This window comes from Pipistrellus hanaki (assembly GCF_964339955.1).
Source record: "Pipistrellus hanaki genome assembly, chromosome: 7".
In the NCBI taxonomy this organism is placed as follows: domain Eukaryota; kingdom Metazoa; phylum Chordata; class Mammalia; order Chiroptera; family Vespertilionidae; genus Pipistrellus; species Pipistrellus hanaki.
Window position 1 is genome coordinate 63287966 of NC_140509.1, and position 21896 is coordinate 63309861.

The 21896-nt window shown below is 36.0% G+C and overlaps 1 protein-coding gene and 1 long non-coding RNA gene across 4 annotated transcripts in view; one reads left to right on the plus strand and one right to left on the minus strand.

Moving 5' to 3' along the window:
* ADGRG6 (adhesion G protein-coupled receptor G6) overlaps window positions 1-21896 on the minus strand; it is a 137728-nt gene that overhangs the window by 69282 nt on the left and 46550 nt on the right. For all 3 annotated transcript variants that reach the window (XM_084889320.1, XM_084889322.1, XM_084889321.1), the window contains exons 3-4: window positions 3570-3911; window positions 812-1435 (exon numbers count right to left, since the gene is read on the minus strand). In XM_084889320.1, coding sequence (XP_084745446.1) covers window positions 812-1435; window positions 3570-3911 — 966 coding nt within the window. The remainder of the gene's footprint in view (window positions 1-811; window positions 1436-3569; window positions 3912-21896) is intronic.
* LOC311625246 overlaps window positions 15613-21896 on the plus strand; it is a 149323-nt gene continuing 143039 nt past the window's right edge. The window contains exon 1 of the long non-coding RNA XR_014795456.1: window positions 15613-15648. This is a non-coding gene — a long non-coding RNA (uncharacterized lncRNA). The remainder of the gene's footprint in view (window positions 15649-21896) is intronic.

The window sequence follows — 21896 nt, forward strand, 5'->3', positions numbered from 1 at the left end:
CATGCAGGCCAGACGGGAATGGCAAGAAATATTCAAGGTGATGAATAGCAAGAACCTACAGCCAAAAATACTCTACCCAGCAAAGCTATCACTCAGAATTGAAGGCCAGATAAAGAGCTTCACTAATAAAAAAAAAAAGCTAAAGGAGTTCATCACCTCCAAACCAGAATTATATGAATTGCTGAAAGGGGTTCTTTAGGAAGAAGAAGATATAGATAAAAATTATGATCAACAAACAGGTAACTATCAACAAGTGAAATTAAAAGCCAAGGGAATTCAAAAACTTGATGAACAATATTAACCGGTGAATATAATAGAATCAGAGGTATGGAAGGGGAGTGGACTGACGATTCTTGGGGAAAAGGGGAGTGGGGATGCAGGGGACACAGGAAGAGCCTGAACAAAAACTGTGCACCTATGGATGAGGACAATGGGGGGTGGGGAAAGGGCAGGGTGGGGTGGGAACATGGTGGAGGGGAGCAATGGAGGGGGAAAAATGAGGAACATTTGTAATAATATGAACAATAAAGATTTATTTAAATAAATAAATAAATAAATAAAAATTAAATGAGCTAATTAATGCTAACTGTACATATATATATATATATACACACACACATATATATATATGCACACACACAAATGTATATACATATTTATACTTATTCCACATAAATATATGCATTATTAAATTATGTGTGTATATATATAATTTTATATACATATATGTATATGTAATTTTTTATTGCCAAACATATTCAAAGATCAATGCTTTAAAAAAAAAAAAAGAGTTAATAGGCCACAGACTTACCACAGCTTAGGTTGCTTTCAGCTTTCAGAGCTAGAGTTGGGATATTCCAAAAGTCGTTTTCCCAGTCGACCACATTCCCTTTCGCATTACAGCTGAGGTTGGAGAGCATTCTGGAAGTCATGGTGAAATTCCAAAGTCGAAAGTTATAAATGTCCGCTTTTAGGGAGGCAATTCCATTTTGATCGGAGCCCAACAACAATCTCCCATTCCCAGAAATAACTTTATTAATGCTTGCATTGCATGGCATTCTTCCTTGCCTTCTTCTGTAATTGAGTTCAATATAACCCAAAGAATTATTCCAAACAAAGCAGACCAGCTCAAAGCTTTCTGAGAAAAATTCTTCTTTATCCTTGATAGGTATTACCCTGTTTATTAAACATTTTGAGCCAGCTATGGCTAGATAGTAGCCACTCTTGTCCTTTCCAAAACTGAGTAATTGTGTGAAGGATGCATTTGAGTAGGAGAAAGCCAGCCATTCGCTGTCTTCCTTGCCAGTTCTGGCTGCTTCAAAACAGAGTGTGAAAGCGCTGAGGTTTGGAATAGAGACACTTTTTGCAACAGATACCTCGTACACGTCTAGTATCTGGGGTAAAACGACCTTTTGATTCCTCAAGGACACAGCGACTAGGACAAAACATAACAACGGATAAAAGATGTTAACTTCAGATACCGACTAATGAGATTCAAAATGTCTGATATACCCAACTCTCCACTAATTGACTTTTTTGCCTACTGCTCTCCTCTTTCACTGTTCATCTACCTTCTATCACCAACCCATTACCTTATACCTATATTAGTAATAGCAATAAAAAAAAAAAACACCCATTTAAACTCTAATCATGGATGAATATCATCTCAAAGATACAACCAGCCATGTTAATAACAAGTATATTTCTTCATCCCTGAACTGAAAGAAAAGAAAAATAATTAAAAAACTACTGGTTTCAGGAAAGCTCTATTCATATTTAAGACTTTAAAAAAATATATGTTACTTTCAAATAATTTCTAAATATAATAACTAATAGTTCAAATTTCATTAACAATTGCCTTTCTCCTCTTCAGACACCCCATATCCTAGCCATGTTCCCCATCAAGAGGGTATTTAAAGAATGAAGGCAAAGACACTGCCATTGAGGAGAGTCAGTTTAGTAACACAACAAACAAAACTGTAATTTTAAGCACTATTTCCTTTACATTTGAGTTAATTTGTGAGGAAATGTAAGAGGCAGTGGTTCAAAGGGCAGACGATGGAGGTCCCTATCCCAGCTCTGCCACTGTGCTCCTTGACCTTGGACAAGTGATTCACATTGTTCTGCCCTAGTCTTTTTATCTGCAAAATGAAGCACCATGGCACCTTACACAGGTGGTCAACAGGAATTAAACAAGTTAATGCTTGCAAAGCACCAGGGCAGTGCTTGTGCCATAGTCAATCTATAGCTAGTACTGATTACTAATATAGAATACTTTTATTATATGCATAATAAATTCAAAATAACATAAATTCGCCTATTCTTTCTGAGACATATGCCAAATGATTAAATAATACAATGCATTTAGCCCTATGCTAGTAAAATAGACACTGTGAAACACCATCAACTGATTTGAGAGAGAAGCAGCCCTCCTCAAAAATATTGCTTAATACTGGTTTCAAATGAACACTACTTTGAATATACTTTAATATACACCAAGAATAGGTTGATGGTAAGAAACATCATTGTATATAAATATTTTAGTTAAAAATCCATGATGGAATTTAATAGAATTGCATATGTTATCTACTTTTTAAATATGGAACAATTCACAGGTCTATTTACCCAATGGGATCTTATGCAATATGAACCCAATATTCTGCATATGTTGTTAAAATCAAAAGGCTGAAAGCAAGCATGTCCACCAATATTTAATTTGCTCCTTTCTATTTTTAAATTTCCTATAATACTTTATTGTTTTAAAAACATTATTTGAAGAATTAAAGCATGTGTTTCAATTAACCACGTATCTATCCATTACAATGAGTAAATAACCTTGCCACCAAAAACACACTTTATAATGATGACTCATTTTCATTGTAGTGACTTTCTTTTTTGTTTCTTTCCTTGATACATGAAATCTACTTAAGAAGCTCCAGAGAAAAAACAGTATAACTACATCTCACAGTTTTGAGGCTTGCATTTTCCTTAAACAAAGATGGGTTTTATAAAGAACAGAAGCATTTAAATGTTAAGACATGCGGGAATCCGGGAAATGTATTCAATAAAAATGTATTTTCTTTCCTTCAATTGGCATTTTTTCAAGAGGCTTTCCTTAGTTTATGTTGTTTATAGCATCAGTAATAAATAGCGCTTTTAAAATTTTTAATTTCTATGCGAATTTTTATGTTTATCCCCTAGCATAGTTCCTTAAAAGGCAACATCTTAAAAGCCTAAAAGGAGATGATTGCTAAATAGAGAGATGTTAAAATTAAAGATTTTAATTATTAGTTGTGGAAAATCTACTGTCTTCCAAGCAGCCTTTATATGTTCTGCATGTAAACTATATAAAGGAATTTAGCTCTACTGCAAGCAGATCTTTTTGGATCTGCTAGCTCTCTATTGCTAATGAGAATACTCAGTGAATATTAACAACTTCTTGCCCTTACGTTCTAATTCTAATCATTCACGTTCACATAAAAGAGCATAAGTCTGGCTCCTGGTCCTGTGTTTATTGTAGAGCATGTTAAATGAAAGCAGAAGGTTGGCACTGTCTTTGGTTTACATACCTCTGATGTAGCTGGCATTGAAACCTTTCTTCTGGATGCTAAAGTCACTGGAAAAGGACACAAGCATCTCATTTGCACTTGAGTTGAATGATAGGCCTTTGGCAGTTGCTCCACAAAATTTCTTCTGGCTCTCTCCATTATCAAGGGATAATGAGTCATAAATGCAATTGGGCGCTTCTTCAATGTCGAAGTCATTAAACGTTATCTGAATGATATAGCCAACGGGGGCGCGGAGGGTCCACATGCAATACTGGGCGTTGGGGTAGTCGTTAGGGTAGCATGGAGAAGTAAAGGTCCCGGAAGGGTTGGAGAGCACAAGCCTGCAGTTGGCACATCCGCACACTGTTGGCCAGACAAAAAAGAGACAAGAGAGAAGGGCTAGGATCAGAGGCAGTGCAATAATCCAAGAATACAGTGGTGCCTCGCATAACGAACGCCTCGCACAGCGAACTTTGGACAGGTTTTTCATGAAACCATCGGCCAAAAAGCAGAAAATGGATGAAGATGTGCAAGATTCGGTAGACTCTACTTAGTCTGTCTTAAAATTAAAAAAGTGTGTGTGTTTTTTTTTTAAAAATTATGTTTTTAGATGTATCTAAATAAAAATATGTCATCTTAGCATATTTCTTTTTATGTCATCTTAGCATATTTTATGCTACAGAACGAATTATTTTTTTAACATGTATTGTTATGGGAAAACGCGTTTCACATAACGAACTTTCTGCATAACAAGCTTGCTCCTGGAACGAATTAAGTTCGTTGTGTGAGGCACCACTGTACCACATGCTGGGGACAAACAGTAAACATTTTAAAATACCAAAACATAATCATGAATATTCAAAGGAAAGCAAAGCCATCTCGGGGGAAAAGAAGCAACAAATATAAACCAATAAAGCAACAAAAAGTGAAAAGAAAAATACATATTCTAGAGCAATCATTTTTAAACTGGTACCGAGGATAGGGTGGGGCATGTACTCTGAGAATCTGATGAAAGCTATGGGAAATGTTTCTGGTAAAATGCACAGGGGCCACTACCTTTGGCCTACATTTTTAAAAGTGCATGAGGCTCCACAAAGCTTCACTGAGTGTCGGTAAGAACCTCTGATTCTAGAGTAATTGAACTGGGTTTGAAGAACCATAAAGGTAGAACTCAATATTAAAACTGTGGATATAAAGGAAGAGAAACACTTGGGAAGTACGTGTTTAAAAAGAAAGCAAGCAGAAGTGGAATTGCTGGGTCATAAGGTAGCTCTACTTTTAATTTTTTGAGGAACCTCCATACTGTTTCCCATAGTGGCTGTACCAATTTGCATTTCAACCAAAAGGCAACGAGGGCACTCTGGTTCCCATCAACAGATGGTGCATAAAGAAGATGCAGTGCACATATGCAGTGGAATATTACTCAGCCATAAGAACATAATCTTTTTTTAAAACGTATTTTATTGAGATATATATATATATATATATATTTTTTTTTTTTTTTTTTTACAGAGAGAAAGGGAGAGGGATAGAGAGTTAGAAGCATCGACTCCCAGACAGGGCACATGCCTAGGTTGTAGGCTTCCCAGTGGGAGGTGTTCAGGAAGCAGCAGTTCAATGGTTCTCTCTCATCATTGATGTTTCTCTCTCTCCCTCTCCCTTCTTTCTGGAACCAATAAAAATGTATTTAAAAAAAAACAGAAAGGAAAATAAGTTACTCTCTTTGTGTCATTTCAGCATGTGTGCAGGCAGTAGTATCATTTATTCAAAAAGATATTCCATTCCATGTATCCAAGACCCAAGTAATATTCATGATATCCTTTATCACAGTATATGGGTATATGGTTCTTGACAAATACTTCCCTAAGAATTGAATGAAAGATACAGGAAAATTCAATTTGATTGAAAATGTAATTTTGAACAAGTTCATCTTTCTGTGCCTCAGTTTAACCAACTTTATACAGGTGGTAGTAACAGCACCTGTGTCCTAGGGTTATTAGGAGGACTAGAAGGGTCAGTATTGTGAAGTTCTGGGAGCTGTACACGTATAGTTAGCATTATTTCAGGGTTGGCTATTATTTATCATTACTATAACATACAATATGTGCATCAATAACTTCAGAGAAGAAAATAGCACCCACTTCAGTAGGATGTTGTGAATGTTTGGCAATAATCCACTCATACATACTTTTACAAAATTTTATTTTTCACAGGAACTCAAACCTAAAATGGAAAATCTCCCAGTCATGCCAAAACCTATCTTAATTTATAAACATTTAAATACAGATTCAATAACCATTATCTTATGAGTTTTTTTTAATCTCAGAGATTTAAATTTCTACTCCACTATTGATCCAACTACTTCTCTGTAAATAAAATATGATGTACTTTAAAATTTTACAAAAACAGGAGTTTCAGAACCCAGGAGCTAAATCTAGAGATCAATTTTAGCTACTTTCAACACAGATCTGTAGATGGAATAATTGTTTTTCCTGTACTGTGTTAAATGCTGAACAAGATGCATTCAACTTAAATTTTGTTCTTTGGTTGAATTTCTGTGAAATTTTCACTAATGAATTTGTTGGACAAACTAGCCAATGAAAATCATTTTCGGAACATTTAGCTTAAGTTGCAGGCTCAGCTTGCATCTATTTAAAGTCCTTTTTTGGATGATCTATGTGACTATACTTAATTCTAATGAGTGAAAAGTCTGTTAGTTGCTTACAACAGTTTAAATATTTAGCAGCCTTGATGGTTTTTGAAGATTAAACCTAATGGCCAGCAGTTGATAATTCTAGGGTCAATTCTAATGCCTAAATCATTACAAAACCAGGACAGCCACACACCAACTCTCCAGATCAAGTAAAATGCTGCCAGATATAACTTTATTAAAGTGTAAAATAAAACTTTAGATACTGGAATGTATTAAATGACTGATAACATACAGTGCTGAACAACTTCATCAAAGTAAATTTAATCTTAAGTGATTTCTGGCCTCTATGCAGATTTCAGGATGGCAAGGAATCTGGAGGCAATCTAGCTGTGAATTTGCAATTCACAACAAATCTGTGATTCTGCTAATGTGATAGACTTGGCAAGTATCCCACCCTCCCTTACCTCTCTTCCTCAAGCTCTGCACATAAATGTAGCATCTCATGTTGGGAGGGTCGCTCCTAAACCAGGGCTACATCAGTCATTCCAATCTCCTGCTACGACTTTCAGCAGCCAAACAAGGATATCAGTTTATTCCCCAAACTCTGGTTTCCCCAGAGTTAACCAGAAAATTGTTTGATTTCCCTCTGTAATGTTTCCAGCTCGAAATATTCTTTGGTAGCACCATGAATATGAGGCTACCACTTACTTCAATCACTTCAATAAAACTTGATATAGCTAGAAAATTAACAAGAAGCTGAATTACAGTTTCCTTGATGAGGCACCTTTAAGCTTGACACTTTTTTGAATCTTCAAAGAAATTCACATGCACCACACCCTCCAACACATTTCTATCTTCATAAAAATGTTAATGTTTAAACTTTGAGTCCTGTCTTTCCATAATCAGTTTAGCATGAGAACATTCCATATGTAAGGGCAAAGGTAATACTTTTGGAAGATCCAAACAAGTGAACTGTTGTAAATCCATCTAGAGTCAGCTTATTACATTGATATATAACCTTTGCAAGGGGATTAAAAACATAAGCACATGTGCATGCATAAACACCCACACCCACACACATTTTCATGGGAAACTTCCTTCTTAAGCAGTAAGTAGTTGAGTCTTTCTCCAGTATTTATAGAAAAGAAAATCTAAAGGCGATGCATAATTTAAAGCAACCTCATCTGCCTGGTCTATCACTTACTCTACCTTCTGGATAATATATTCAAGTTTCTTATCCTCTTCCATATTCCTATACTGTAACCACCTCCACCCCCTCAGAAAAAAACAACAACAGCACTCTGTGTTAATCCAGCCATGGATCTTCTTGCTGTCTCATGCATAGGCTTTTGAACACTACTGAAAAGAATTCACAAAATATTGGACATTATTTATACTAAAGAATCCACAAAGCATTGGATATTACTATATTTAAAAGACTTCCAATTTTATCTCACTCACCCTGGGCACATTCAATGCTTCAGAACATTCATGATTCTTTACTGTCTACCCCATAGTCCCTACCTTCTCCTTTTTCTCCTGCCCTCACTCGGCCCTCTTTGAGAATCCCCACTCCTCCACTTGTCATTACATCCTTGCTATTCCAAGTTGGCCCTGAGACCAACAGCATGAGCAGCAGCATCACCTGTTGGGAGCATGGTCAGTATCCAAAAATCACCCAGACCTACTATTTAAAATCTGTATTTTAACAAGATTCTTTGGTGACTCGTAAGCAGATTAAAATTTGAAGTGTTCCTTTAAATAACAATATACAACAGAAGTTATTCACAGTCTCCATGCATATACCTTTTCCTAAGAAGATGTGCTCTTCCCACATCTCCTGCAGTCATATTTATACCACGATCTCCAACTACCCAGTCAGATTCTCTTTTTGAGATTTTGTTGCTCTTGTGTGTGTGTTTAATCCTCACCCAAGGATATTTTCCCATTGATTTTTAGAGACAGTGGAAGAGAGAGGGAAAGACAGAGAGAAATATAGATGAGAGAGAAACACATTGGTTGGTTGCCTCCTGCATGCACCCGGACCAGGGCCTAGGCCAGGAAGAAGCCTGCAACAGAGGAACATGCCCTTAACCAGAATTGAACCTGAGACCCTTAGCTCTGCAGGCTGATGCTCTATCCACTGAGCCAAATTAGCTAGGGTTCTCTTTGAGAATTTGAAGTCAGAAACACAGATAATTTATTCAGAGAATGATGAACAATGGGATGGTGAAATTACATAAATTCAGAGGTGACAGATGCCTTGGCTACCTGCAAAGAACATGGATGGGCAGACAACAAAAAGGGAAAAAGCATGAGGAAAATGCACAGGACAGAAAGATGACAAGAAACAGACCTTTGAGAAGCACAAAGACTTTCACTGTAGGCATTTCAAATCTAGTAATCAATAGGGGAAGCTGTTCTTTGTATATTGTCTTTGGAACGTATGATAAGAACTCTTATTATACATACCATGCCACTTCTTTACTTGATCCAGCTTTAGTGGGTTTCTGTTCCTTACAACCAGGTATGCTTCAAGCTCACAATTTTGGGGCTCTACTCTCTCTTTAGTCCTCTATCTGCTCTCATTCTCTCTGGGTGATTTCAGGACTTCATTATGTCCAAATATTGATGACATTCATGGTCTACTGAGCATCACACCCACACTTGTGAATGTCAACTTGACATCTCCACTTGGATATCCCATAGATCCCTCAATTCAAACACCAGTCCTCAAGTAATTTATTTTTATACACTTCACAGTTGTTAGCAGCATGAGAATCATCCAAGCTAGAACTCTGAATAGCCTTCCTCTCTTCCTTCTCCAACACCATTTCAAATAGTTTCTCAAGGGTTATGATACTTACATTATTCACGGTTATGTAACTAATTTCCTCATCTCATTCCCATGGCCACTTAGTTTAAGGTTCTCATATTTCCTCTCTTGAACAAAAAACTCAGTAACTAGTCTCCCTGTCAGTAGTCGTATTACTTCCAAGCCATCCTCCACATCACTACAAGAAACATCTATGATACTGAAAATCTACAGATATGTTTTCTGTAACTCAAAATCTGCTTTGAGATCCAACAAGAGAAGCTCCTTTGAATAACGCATACAGTACTCCATATCTGCCTCTTCATACTTTCTAACTATTCTCTTACAATCTCCCACATCCATTCACTCAGTAAATACCCTGTTTCCCTGAAAATAAGACAGTGTTTTATATTAATTTTTGCTCCCAAAGATGAGCTAGGTCTTATTTTCAGGGGATGTCTTATTTTTCCATGAAGAAGAATACGGTACACATTTATTGTTAAATGAAAATAAAGGAAATTTATTACCTGTATACGGTACGGTAGTACGGTAGTTGTCAACACAAACCAGACAAACTGTAAATTTTACAGTATCAAGAATTTATTCATTTATTCAATGACAATCATGTCATCATCTCCTGGAACATCATCATAACAATCCAATTCCTGAATTTCCTGGTGAATTTCTTGTGACTCCATTCTTTCAGAATCAGTGGACCAAATCTCTCATGTTTAGCAATAGCACTGTCTTTAAACGAGTACTTCTTATCAAGGTAGCCTGCTCGCAGTGCATTTGCAATGCAACTGTTAGTGATTTTCTCCCATGAATTCTTCACCCAAGTCACAACTTCTTGCAGTTTAGGTTTCACAAAGTTTCCACGCTGATTTCTCTCCATTCTATTTTCAATGTAGTCATTAATTTCCATGCGCAAATTGTCTTTGAATGGCTTGTTTATTGCAATATCAAGAGTCTGGAGGTAGGACGTCATTCCTGCGGGAATCATTATCTGATCTATTTTCCTTTCGTGAATAAATGTCTTCATGTCTTCTCCTCTCTCCCGCCCCGCACTCACCTCTCACTCCGACCTCCGCTCCACCTCCACACAGCAGTGATGTCAGGACTCTGCGTAAGGACACTGGTTGCTAGATGCCAGTCTTAGCGACCAGTTTACAGTAAATTAATTTTCATTCTGAGACAGAGCCTAGGGGGACCTTATTTTCGGGGGGGATGCCTTATATTTCACTCAGAAGGAAACCTGTAAGTAGGTCTTATTTTCGGAGGATGTCTTATTTTCAGGGAAACACGATACTTATTAAGCATCTTTGTACCTGACACTGTAATGTGTGTTGGAAATATAGTCATGGACTAGATATAATCTCTGACTTGAAGGAATGTATAGGTTAGTGCAAATACAGATATATAAATAGTGATAATACAATGTGAAAATTGCTGGATGCGACACATAGATGAGTTTGATAATATAGGTTTAGATTCCATAGAAATAGTACCATTTCAAACAAATGAGAAAAAAAACTGGGAACTAAAACTGCAGCATAAAAGTAAGCTATTAAAAAGAGAAGGCGGAAGATAAAAATATAAGAGTGTTCTGGGCGGGTGAGAGAGATCATGGATTGTTTAAACAACTTAAGAGCTCAATTTAGCTGAAGCATAGTAGGCAAAGTGGGGGGAAAATAAGAGATAAAAATGAGGTCCTTGCAGGATTTTGCAAACTATGCTAAAAAAACGAAAACATAATAAGAGCAATAGTGAAAGTAAAAAGGTTTTAAATATGGGAAAGCAAAATATTCAAATTTGTGTTTAGCACAGATATTTTTATAAATCTCACCCTTTTATACATAAACAACATAAAACTACCAGTGAACAAAGGCCCTTGTAGGGATCACTGCGGCCTAATTCAAAGGACTTCAAAGATGACAAGAAAGACAAAATACAGCAAGGCACCAGGATAACTTGTTTGTGGAAAGCAAATAGCTGTCACAGGAGTGGGAAGATTAATCTACAAGGACTCACTGAAGCAAAGCCTAACTGTTGTTGGTAAAAACATAAAATCAGCAAAGTGACCAACCTAGATTTGATCGAAGATCTATCTTACTTTGATCTTATATGTTTTATCACCCTAAAAAATAAACACGAGGAAACTATAAAAAACACTCACCTAGTGTTCATGCCACTGGAGAATTTCACAGAAAATCTTTCTATAAGGATCATCTAGGCAACATTGCAGGATAAACCTTGTTTTTGGTTTGCATTAACCAGGAAACTATTGTTAAATATTACCAACATAAGAGAAGAATGTCTTAACCTAGTAAAAGCTAATTATAGTTCTAATACCCATGAAGGTAATGATGTAATTACTGGCTAAATAGTGCATTGATAACTTTTTGAGCACATGTGCTATCAATATAAAGTACTAGGCAGTACTTGGCTTATGGTAAGATGCTAAAAAAATATTAATTTTTTTGGGAGGAATCAGAGATATCTATAATACTATCAACGATAAAAATATATTTAAAAATATTAGTTTTAGTGTCGTGATTATGATTATTATTTAATAGCAGAGCATCTCAACCATATTTCAGTTTGTTCATTCATTCATTCACTCACTCATTCAATTTTCTGGGCCCCTACTTTCATTCACTTTCAGTTTTCTTTTAGTTGTCTTCACCTATGATCACCAGAGGGTGAGGAGGGGAGGTATGAGTAAAACAAATTTGAAAAGTCAGTCAAGGTTATTGCTTCCAATTTATTCCATGTTATGTGGTACAGGTGAAGAACCTGAAATTAATAGCTAGAACAAGTTTTGGTTTTAAAAAGTTACCCTCCCAATAGGTTGGGAGAATATAGTGGAAAGAAGATGGCAGTAGCAGGATAAGTGTGCAACTTAGCTCAAATTTTCCAAATAAGCCTTTAATTTGAGGGTAATAAAAACCCACTCAGGTTTGTACACAGAAATGGAAGCAGTTTAAATAGTCAAGGTTTGGAGTACAGAAAATTATAGATGCAACTGGCATAATTTTGTCCCTTTAAAAAATGCTTTTTTTTATGTTAACATCTTAGTAATAAGGACTGATGTAAAATTGCCATAATATAGGTTTTAAAAATAAAAATATTTTCTCAGTAAAACTTTTCATAAACAGCTTTGTTAAAATATGTTGTCCAGTTGCCTTAAGTTAATTCATTGCTAGAATTACTTCACTTTTCAAAATATTTACATAATGTTAAAATCATGTAATGTTAAAACATGTACATGTTTGCATATAGATCTCGACTATAATATATTACTGTATGAAAGAGAGAGATTGTCTTAAGTTTTTTCAGCAAACTCTGAAATTGAACTTTAAAAAGATTTCTTCTATACTAACTCCTTTCTAAGTCACATAATCCAACTTGTAAAGAATATATTTGTTACTATTGCAAAAAGAGTCATTGTGGCAAGGACAGGGTGCTTATAAAGCTGAACCAGACACCCACTCAAGATCTTTTCCAGATCTTAAAGTATGTCTTTCTGGTATTTCCTCTAAAATTTGAATATAAGCCACAGAAACATATAAAATGCATTGTTAACAACATGAATAGAGGGAGTGAAATAAAAATAATAACAACAGTAATTCTGAGTTGCACTTAGTAATTAGTTTGTGCCAGATGAGAGCAGAGTCAATTGCCTTCCTCTTGAAAGAGCCATGTTTTTTTGGGACTATCTGGCTGCATTACAAGTGGATCCCAGTGGGTTTTGGTCTTGGCTCTTCCATCAACCAACCATATGCCTCTGAGCTTGTCCCAAGGCATTGAGGCCTTGGTTTCCGCATCTAAAAGAAAAGTCTGTTTGGTTCTAAAACCCTAGTGTGGGTGATAGAATCAGGTCCTTACACACAGGAGCTTCCATTGTTCCGTTTTTTAGGAAGAAGCTTCCAGGAGAGTCATAAAGACATCTGACGCTTTCCCAAGGAAAAAAAGTGTGCAGACATATGGCTCACAAGATTGTGAGACAAGAGGGTCTTTCTGAGGAGTCATGAACCTCAGCCTGTTTGTGTTCACTTGTCCACTTTGGGGCCACCAGTCAGCCAATACAGATTGCACGAAATTAGAGCTAATGGTCAGCAAACATCCTGGCTTCTGGGCTATATTCCGACTCCTCAAGAAAATTTCCACATCTTACTAACAGTCTTGATTGTGCTATTTTGAATACTGCTGGCTTAGAATTATAGAGCAACCTGTGACAGATTCTGAAGATTTAGTGTGTGGTTACATTAGGGGGGAAAATCGCCTCCTTTCCACCTAATGGAGCTGCTTCAGTGTTCTTGATGCCTACCAGCTTACTTTACAAAAAAAATAAAAAAATAAATAAATAATAATAATAATAAAACTGGCTTTTATAAAGTTAACACACCTATTGAGAAGCAAGGTTGAATTCTGGCTTGGCTCACCATGGCCAAATGTTTATCTAATTTCAAATTGCCCTGGGTTGGGGAATGAGGTGATGTAGGTGCTAACCCTGTGGAGCCGCTGGCAGGCTGTGCACATCCGGCCAGCTCAATCGGCATCTCCACATTTAACCTGCTTCACCTCTGCCCCAGGATCCTCCACATCAATCACAAGTCTGCAGCAAAAACACATTTTAAAAAGTTCACAAAGTTCACCAAACTTTATAATTATAAGTTTCCAGATTACTATAAAAATTGCCTGGCTTACTCTCTTCTTTCAGCCCGTTCTATTTTTAAAGTTCACAAAAATGGGAGAGTGACTTGTTATAGGTGGGAGCATAAAGTCACACCAGCAGGCAAGCCTGCAAGAAGGCCAAGCCCCCGAAAGGCTGGGTGGTCTACGGAACAAATGGTGAAAGTGCAGACCTGGGGACAGGAGTTTGTCAGGGTCCCAGAGGTCTGAGCTGGGTCAAACCTCACTGTCGCTGGAGATTGCCTCCATCTGCTTCCTCACTGTTGGGAGCTGAATGATCATTAGAAATTCCTATAAACTAGTTTCTGTGCTCTGGGAGAAAGAGAAATGTTATTTTAACATACAGATTCCTTTCATGATCCCGTGAGAACATAAAGTAGGAAAGTTTTGTAGGGTACTACCTAAGAAGCTATTTTGGAATAATAATAGGTGTCAATCTATCCTGGCACAATACAAGCTATATAAGGCATAGTTTAGTCACCCCAATCTTCATCAAAAGAACACTAATGAATAGGCATACTGAAATCACATAAGGAGATCCATCTTAAGGAAAACTGGAAGAGAACTTCCAAACAATGGCAATATGAATACAGAGCTTTAGACACACATACATCATTTTCCCAGGGAAGGGTTAATGATGAGAAGACTATATAATATTTTGGCCTCAAATCTCAACTAAGATGAGAAACTTTAAGTTTTGGGGTTCTTTGGAAGCTATTTGCTAAGATAATTTGAATTGAATCTCTATTCAGGGAAATCAAAATGATTTTCTCCTCCTTCCAATATAACCAGCTGCCTTTCAGTTTTTAGGATGAGAAAGACCTTAGACCTTAGGTATTGTTCCGAAGGACCCAGCCAATGCTGCAAGGACTGTGCTAGCCTCCCAAAACAGGCAAAAATGTTAATCAAATTGTAATAGAAGTTAGTATTTGCTTATAAAATGATGTTACTAGTTAATGTAAGTATATAATTTTGCCTGAAAGGAATAGTTTTTTTTAAGTCACCAAGGTATTTTTTTCTGTAATACACCTTCTTATGGATATTAGTTCATGCTGTTTTACAAATTTCTATGAAACAAAGTCATGATTCAAAAGCAGGCAATGCAGATGACATTCCTTTCTCTCTGTCTTATAACAAACATAGTAAGAAATATATTTATGGCAAAAAACAACAACACAGAAATATATGTATAACACTGAACTTAAAACACAGTCCGAAGCTCTTGGCCAGAACATAAAAGAGGATGTTCTAAGCGACTGTGAGACTTGATGTATAGCTGACAAAGTGAGGATCCTGTCTGGTCATTACCAGCCTGGACACAGCGAAAGCCCCCCTGTCACAAATGTGGAGAAAGGCAGAACCTTACAGGAGACCCTCTCTTGTTATTTCTGTTTACTATACTTAAACGTTGATTCACAGGAGAACTGAAAATTAAACACCTATAGTTCACAGCAGCTCTTTGGTGCACAAATCTAAGTTTCCATTTGAACTGGCTTCGGAGCCGCTCCAATGCCAACATCTTTACAGCTGCTCTCAGCATGTAAACCCCCCATACACTTGACTGGAAATAGCACATTGGCTGGCTGGAACTTTCTGCACAGCCCTTCAGTGAAAGACACCACTGTCCTCTCAAGCACATTATTCAACAATTAGATTGGGGCTGCTGAAGCAGGAGACAAAGGCAGCACTATACCCTCGCTCATTCTATCAATTTGCTTCATGACATCATTTTTAGGTACGGCCTTTCAATTCACAGTTTGACTTTTTTTTTTTTTTTTACATGACTTCAAGTGATGTAAAAGCCATGTGCAATGATGCCCATTACCTCTGGGGTTACACTCTTTTCAGAAATATAAAGAAAGGGCTTTCCTTAGAAAATCTCATATGTTAATGCAGTGGTCGGCAAACTCATTAGTCAACAGAGCCAAATATCAACAGTACAACGACTGAAATTCCTTTTGAGAGCCAAATTTTTTAAACTTAATCTTCTTCTAACACCACTTCTTCAAAATAGACTTGCGCAGGCCGTGGTATTTTGTGGAAGAGCCACACTCAAGGGGCCAAAGAGCCGCATGTGGCTCCTGAGCTGCAGTTTGCCAACCACGGTGTTAGTGTATCAAAACCAGTAATAAAGGAAAATTTTAAAGTTAGTGAAATTTTAATGAAAAAAGTATATCAAATTATCCTCCAAATTGGTATAAATCCAAGTAATAATAACATGCTGACCTTTCCCCTGCCTTTAGTGAATTAAATATATATATTTTTTTTAAAAGAAAAGATGATGCCAATGTTCAGTTGATTGGACCCAGGATTTGGGGGGAAGGTGGAAGGAAACATTCCACACTAAGAATCTTGGATATGAGTTGTGATTAAATCATTGTTAGATATAATTGCAATAGGATGATGGCAGATTAAACTATCTCATTCTCCTCTCGGGCCTCCTTTGATAACTGATGATAAGATACTCAGAAGAGTAAAATAAAACACATTTTAGATATAGCTTGGGAGGGACCCCTTTGCTGTCTGCTTCCTCTTTGATTCTTTGGGATATATCCAATAAAAATGGAAGTAGAGAGGGGAAAAGTACAGATATCTCTAAGATGACCCACTTATCTTGAGTTCATATTTTGACATTGTGTAATGTCAGTACACAAAGTTACAGACTTCCTTCTTCCCACATAGAAAAAGGTCTGGTTGGTGTTTTGATCCTTTTTTTCTTTATTTTGGTGGTGTTGGGGGTGGAGACCTGAAAATCTTGGGTATACCCTCTGAAATTTAAGACTATTTTCCTTGGCACTCTTCACCTAATTTTATTTCCTTGCTTTCCTTGCCAGATACTTTTTCTCAAAACCCAAAACTCTTATGATGGGCAAGGCTAAAAAATAAAAAAGTAAAGAATAAAAAAAAGGGTTACACATGTATATACATAATGTGTGTGCCTTCTGGGTACATATGATGTATATACAGACAATGTCCCTGAGATTAGGCAGCATTGGCTACTTGACTCACTTCTAAATGTCCAGTGTCCACTGTTACACATGGCAAAGATTCACCACTCAAATACACAGAAATCCAGGAAAAATGACAAATATATATATACACATGCATGAACTTCAAAATGTATATAACATTGACATATATAATTTTACATATATTTTAAATATATATATAAAGATAATATTTTATAAAGATAATATTTTTAAGTAATCAGGATTTTTACATGGTAGAAGTACATCAAGTTGTTTGTTTCTTCCTAATTATAAAAGTTGAACTGAATTCCATTCTAAACTGAGATTACTAGGTGTACTGGTTAATAATGTGGATATTTTTCAATAGATGTAGCTACACATATGTTGATACATATGCAATTTGATATGTATGCTATTTTGTTGTACTGACAAAAGCTTCGAAACTTCATATGTCAAATTAGCTGAAGGTGTTAACATCATAGATATTTTTATACTTGAAAATGTCAAAATTTGTGCCAAAAAAAAAAAGAGCATTTGCTGGAAGTTATAATTCATTACTTTATTGTGAAGAAAAGTGCTGTTGAATACTTTGGGAAGCTTATGGTGAACATGCTCCATCTCAAGATACTTGTGAACGCTGGTTAAAACACTTTAAAAGTGATGATTTCAATGTGAAAGACAAAGAATGTCTAGGTCAATTGAAAAAGTTTTAGACCAACAATTATAAGCATTATTTGATGAAGATGCATTTCAAACTCAAAAACAACTTGCAGAAAGATTAAATGTTGCTCTTTTTCCGATCATATATGAGCAATGGGAAAGATTTTAAAGGAAGGAAAATGGGGGCCACATCAACTGAAAAAAGACAAATGGAAAACCGAAAAGTCATCTGTAAAATGTTGCTTCAACGGCACGAAAGAAAGTCTTTTATCAAATTGTGACTGGCAATATAAAGTGGATTCATTTTGAGAATCCCAAATGCACAAAATCATGGGTTGATCCAGGTCAACCATCGACATAGACTGCAAGGCCTAATTGCTTTGGAAAGAAGACAATGCTCTACATTTGGTGGGATCAGGAAGGCATGGTGTATTATGAGCTTCTAAAACCAGGTGAAACCATTAATATTGATTGCTACCGACAACAAATAATCAATTTGTACCGCGCTTTAATAATAAAAGGACCAGAATGTTCCAGAAGACACGGCAAAGTAATTTTGCTTCTGATGACGCACCATCACACACTTCAAAACCAGTTAAAGACATGTTAAAAGATCTTGCCTTTTCACCAGACCTTGCTCCTTCAGATTACCACTTGTTCTGATCGATGACACACGCACTTTCTGAGCAGCACTTCAAAACATACAAAGAAATGGAAAATTGGGTCTCTGAATGGTTTGCCTCAAAACAAGAAAAGTTCTATTGGGACGGTATCCACAAATTACCTGAAAGATAGGGAAATGTGTAGCTAGTAATAGACATTACTTTGAATAAAGCACTTTTGATGTTTCTCTTGAAATTAATAGTGTTTTCTTTATTACAAAATCTGCATTATTAACTAGTACATCTAGTACATTTGATTTCATATATTTGTGTCACTCTAATCAATCTCTACTCACTCAGCACATACTATGTATAAGGCATGTATTATAAATACTTGGTTTCAGGAAAACTAGAAGCCACAGTAGAAGTGCCATAAAATCTCATGATATGGAAGGGTCCTTATACTTAAGACCAGTCTTTGACTTTATGCATTGTTTCATCTTGAAGCACTTGGATCTCTGTCATAAATAACATTAAATAGGATATTACTGTTTATAAAAACTTTTTAGTTCACTCGCTTCATGCCCCTCATCTTTACAGATGTTGGATCTAAGCCCCAGGGATACCAATTAATATGCCTGAGATACCAAATGACATGTGTGCCCCAGAGAACAACGTGAATGAAAATAAAAATGATAAATGTTTCTGTTTCTCAACTATGGTAAATGCAAATATTCTCAATGTGCCTGCTTATACTAAATTTAAGCATAGCAAATAAATTTTAGAGAGTCTAAGGTGTCTCAAGTCATATATAGTTAAATTAAAATCTTATATCAAACTCACAAAAATATAGTGCTATCACTACTGTATTGAGAAAACTAAGATTTCAATATATAATTTTAATGCATTGCTTTGCTTGTGTAATCTAGTCTATATACTTCTGATAGTCAGGGGTTACATATAACTTCATTTAGCTTGTAATTCAATAATTACAAGCTAAATCTATTTCTAATGGTGGTAATAGTATATATAGACGGTCACAGTATTAATTGTGACAATTTAATCTTCACATTTTCTCTGGGATCAAAATATTTTAAAGAATCAGAGTTTATATAGTCCACTCCACCATCTTTCTTACTGTAAGAAGAAGCAACATGAAAAAATCATGAGCTTTAGAGGCAGGGATATTTGCCATTTGTGTGTGATCTTGGGCAAGTATTCAATTTATTTAAACCTATGTTCCTTTTTGTGTGTGTGGTTACTACATGGAATAAGGAAACACTATATGAAGTGCCTTATACAATGCTGAAAAGAATATGGTCATTTGATTACTGGTGGTCTAATTTGGGTTAGTCATCAATTCAAACAAAGACTACAGCCATGAAATCAAGAGTAGGCTGAGACTCAAAAGTAGAGTAATGGAAGAACTAGGAAAGATCACCAAGAGTTGTTATTACAGATCAAGGCTAAGATCATCTACACTCTAGTATTCCAAATTACTATGTATGGATATGAAAGTTATGTAGTGAAGAAGACTGATAGGAAAATATTGATTTATTTGAAATATGGTATTGGAGGAGAGCTGTATGGATAGCCTGGACCTCCAGAAAAATGATCAAGTGGGCCCTAGACAAATATAGTCTGAAACATCACTGAGGCCAAAATAATAAAACTGATGTTGTCCTACTATGGGCACATTATGAGAAGGCAGGGTTCTTATAAAATACTATAATGCTGGAAAAAAGAGAAGACTGCAGTAAAAGAGGAAGACCAAGTTTGAGATGGGTTGACTCCATAAAAGATGCCATAGGCATGAGTCTATAGGAGCTGAGTAGAGCTTCTGAGACAGGACATGGTGGAGCTCAATGGTCAGATGCCCTTCAGCACTGTACTCATTATTTCAGCTGAGGTTAGGCACTGACAGCTCACAGCTGAGTCTCCCTCAGGAGATGGCTTAAAGCTGATTTGGAGACACCTCACTCAAAGTCATGCCCCCTTCCTGGGGTAGCCCCTATTTAGTGGCTGATCAAAATAGGGGTATAGTTCCCAACTCTCTCCCTAACCTAGAAGTGAAAAACATCCCAGCTCCAAAGCTGCCTGTGGTATCGGCTAAAGTGATAACAGTGACTGTGTCGAAGCCAACTTCTCCCTCTACTCTATTCTTCCTTCACTTTCCCACAGGTGTTGAATAAGGATAACTCCCTGATAAACCTCCTACATGCTAATCTCGGTCTTATAATTTGAGTCATAGGAACTCTACCTACAACATCTGGTCATTTCATTGTCTTATGCTTGATGAAACAATAGGCATTGAAGATGTTCAGTAAAGAATACTCCATTCGAACTGAAGTGAAAGAGTAGAAAAATACTTACATCACAAACTAAGTATGTTGAGTTACTATTTAATATCTCAGCTTTAAGTTCCCTATTTTAGTACTCTCTTTAAGCCAAGAAAAAAATTACCTGTATTGAAAAAGATCAATAATTTTATTTCATCAACTCCCAATCAATTCACAGACCCAAGATTTAAAGATTACAATGTTTTTCTTAACAAATGTGGAATGCAGAACTCTCCAGACTAATCTAACCAAGTGGAAATTAGTTAAATAATTCATTGTAGAGTACTAATCAAAGTATATTTTGATAAGTAAAATTACCTATATTACCAATCAGACTGAAAGTAAATTTTAGGTAACTAGTTATTTTGTGTCTATGAACTCTAAATATCTCACAAGAAAATTTCATGATTAAGTATTTTTTTGTTCATGTCTTATGAATTTATTGAAGTGTGTATTTTGTATTCACACTCAAGTAGCAGATGCTTTCAAATGATGTTAGGAATAAACAGAGGAGGGGTACTTTTAAATAAGGAATTAGTAATACTATCCTATTTTTACCAAGTCAAAGATACACATTGTTCCTGCTGGAAAAAATAACCTATCTCATGTCTATATCTAAATTTGCCTCTTCCATTTGATCTTATAACATTTGATGTAGAGTCTAATTATAAAAAGGCTTGGATGATGAAAGCTGAAGTTTCAAAATCCCTTTGATGTATCCTCTAGGGTTTAACAAACACCATTTTAAAAATATACTGTACTAGAACATAAACCTATCAGTCATCTTTGTTTTTTATTGAATTTCTGGTAAGCGGGTGGTGTGATGGTTCTCAAAACCTTAATTCCACCACTCCATTACCATGTAGCTAATGGGCTCAGAAAAATCCAACCACAAAAACATAATCACAGTAGTTCTCTGTAAAGAGGTACCTGAAACCTTGTTGATTACGACACTTAAAATGTTCCCTGTGAAGGTCAAATTCAAAACATATTTATGAAAAATAAACCTTTATGTTTAGATTTTAAACCTGTTGGCCAGAAAAAACATGGTAGTTTGGCTCAGAACATTAAAAAAAAAAAAAAAAAAAAAAAAAAACTAACATAAGATTCCAGGAGAATATTTAGCTATTTTATTTAAATACAAACTCTTGTCAGTACTTGGGACTTAGGAAGAATGTTCCCTGGTAATTTAGAAATCAGTTTGTTTTATAAAGTGTTAAATTTTAACTATTTTGCCTTGATACCAACATACATAGTCATCTTAGAAAAAGACACTATTTCTGAGTGAGACCTGGCTGTTACTTAGAAATACTTTTAATATGATAAAATAAAAATGTAAGAGCTCAATTGTAGTACTTATCTAAGGACTGTTTGGGGGGGGGGGGGGGATTTTCTAGAAAATTGTCCAGTGTCCTCCTGTCACCAATAAGATCAAACATCTCATGAAACCGATACACAAACCTCATTTGGATTGATAGGGTTAAAACTAGATTCATCCCAATCTTCCAATTCATGCCCAGATCATAGTTTAGTTTCCTGAGTAAGTGGACCATCTACTTTTCTAGTTCCTCTGATATATATCACTCACTATATATCAACAAATTGGTTCGTTAAA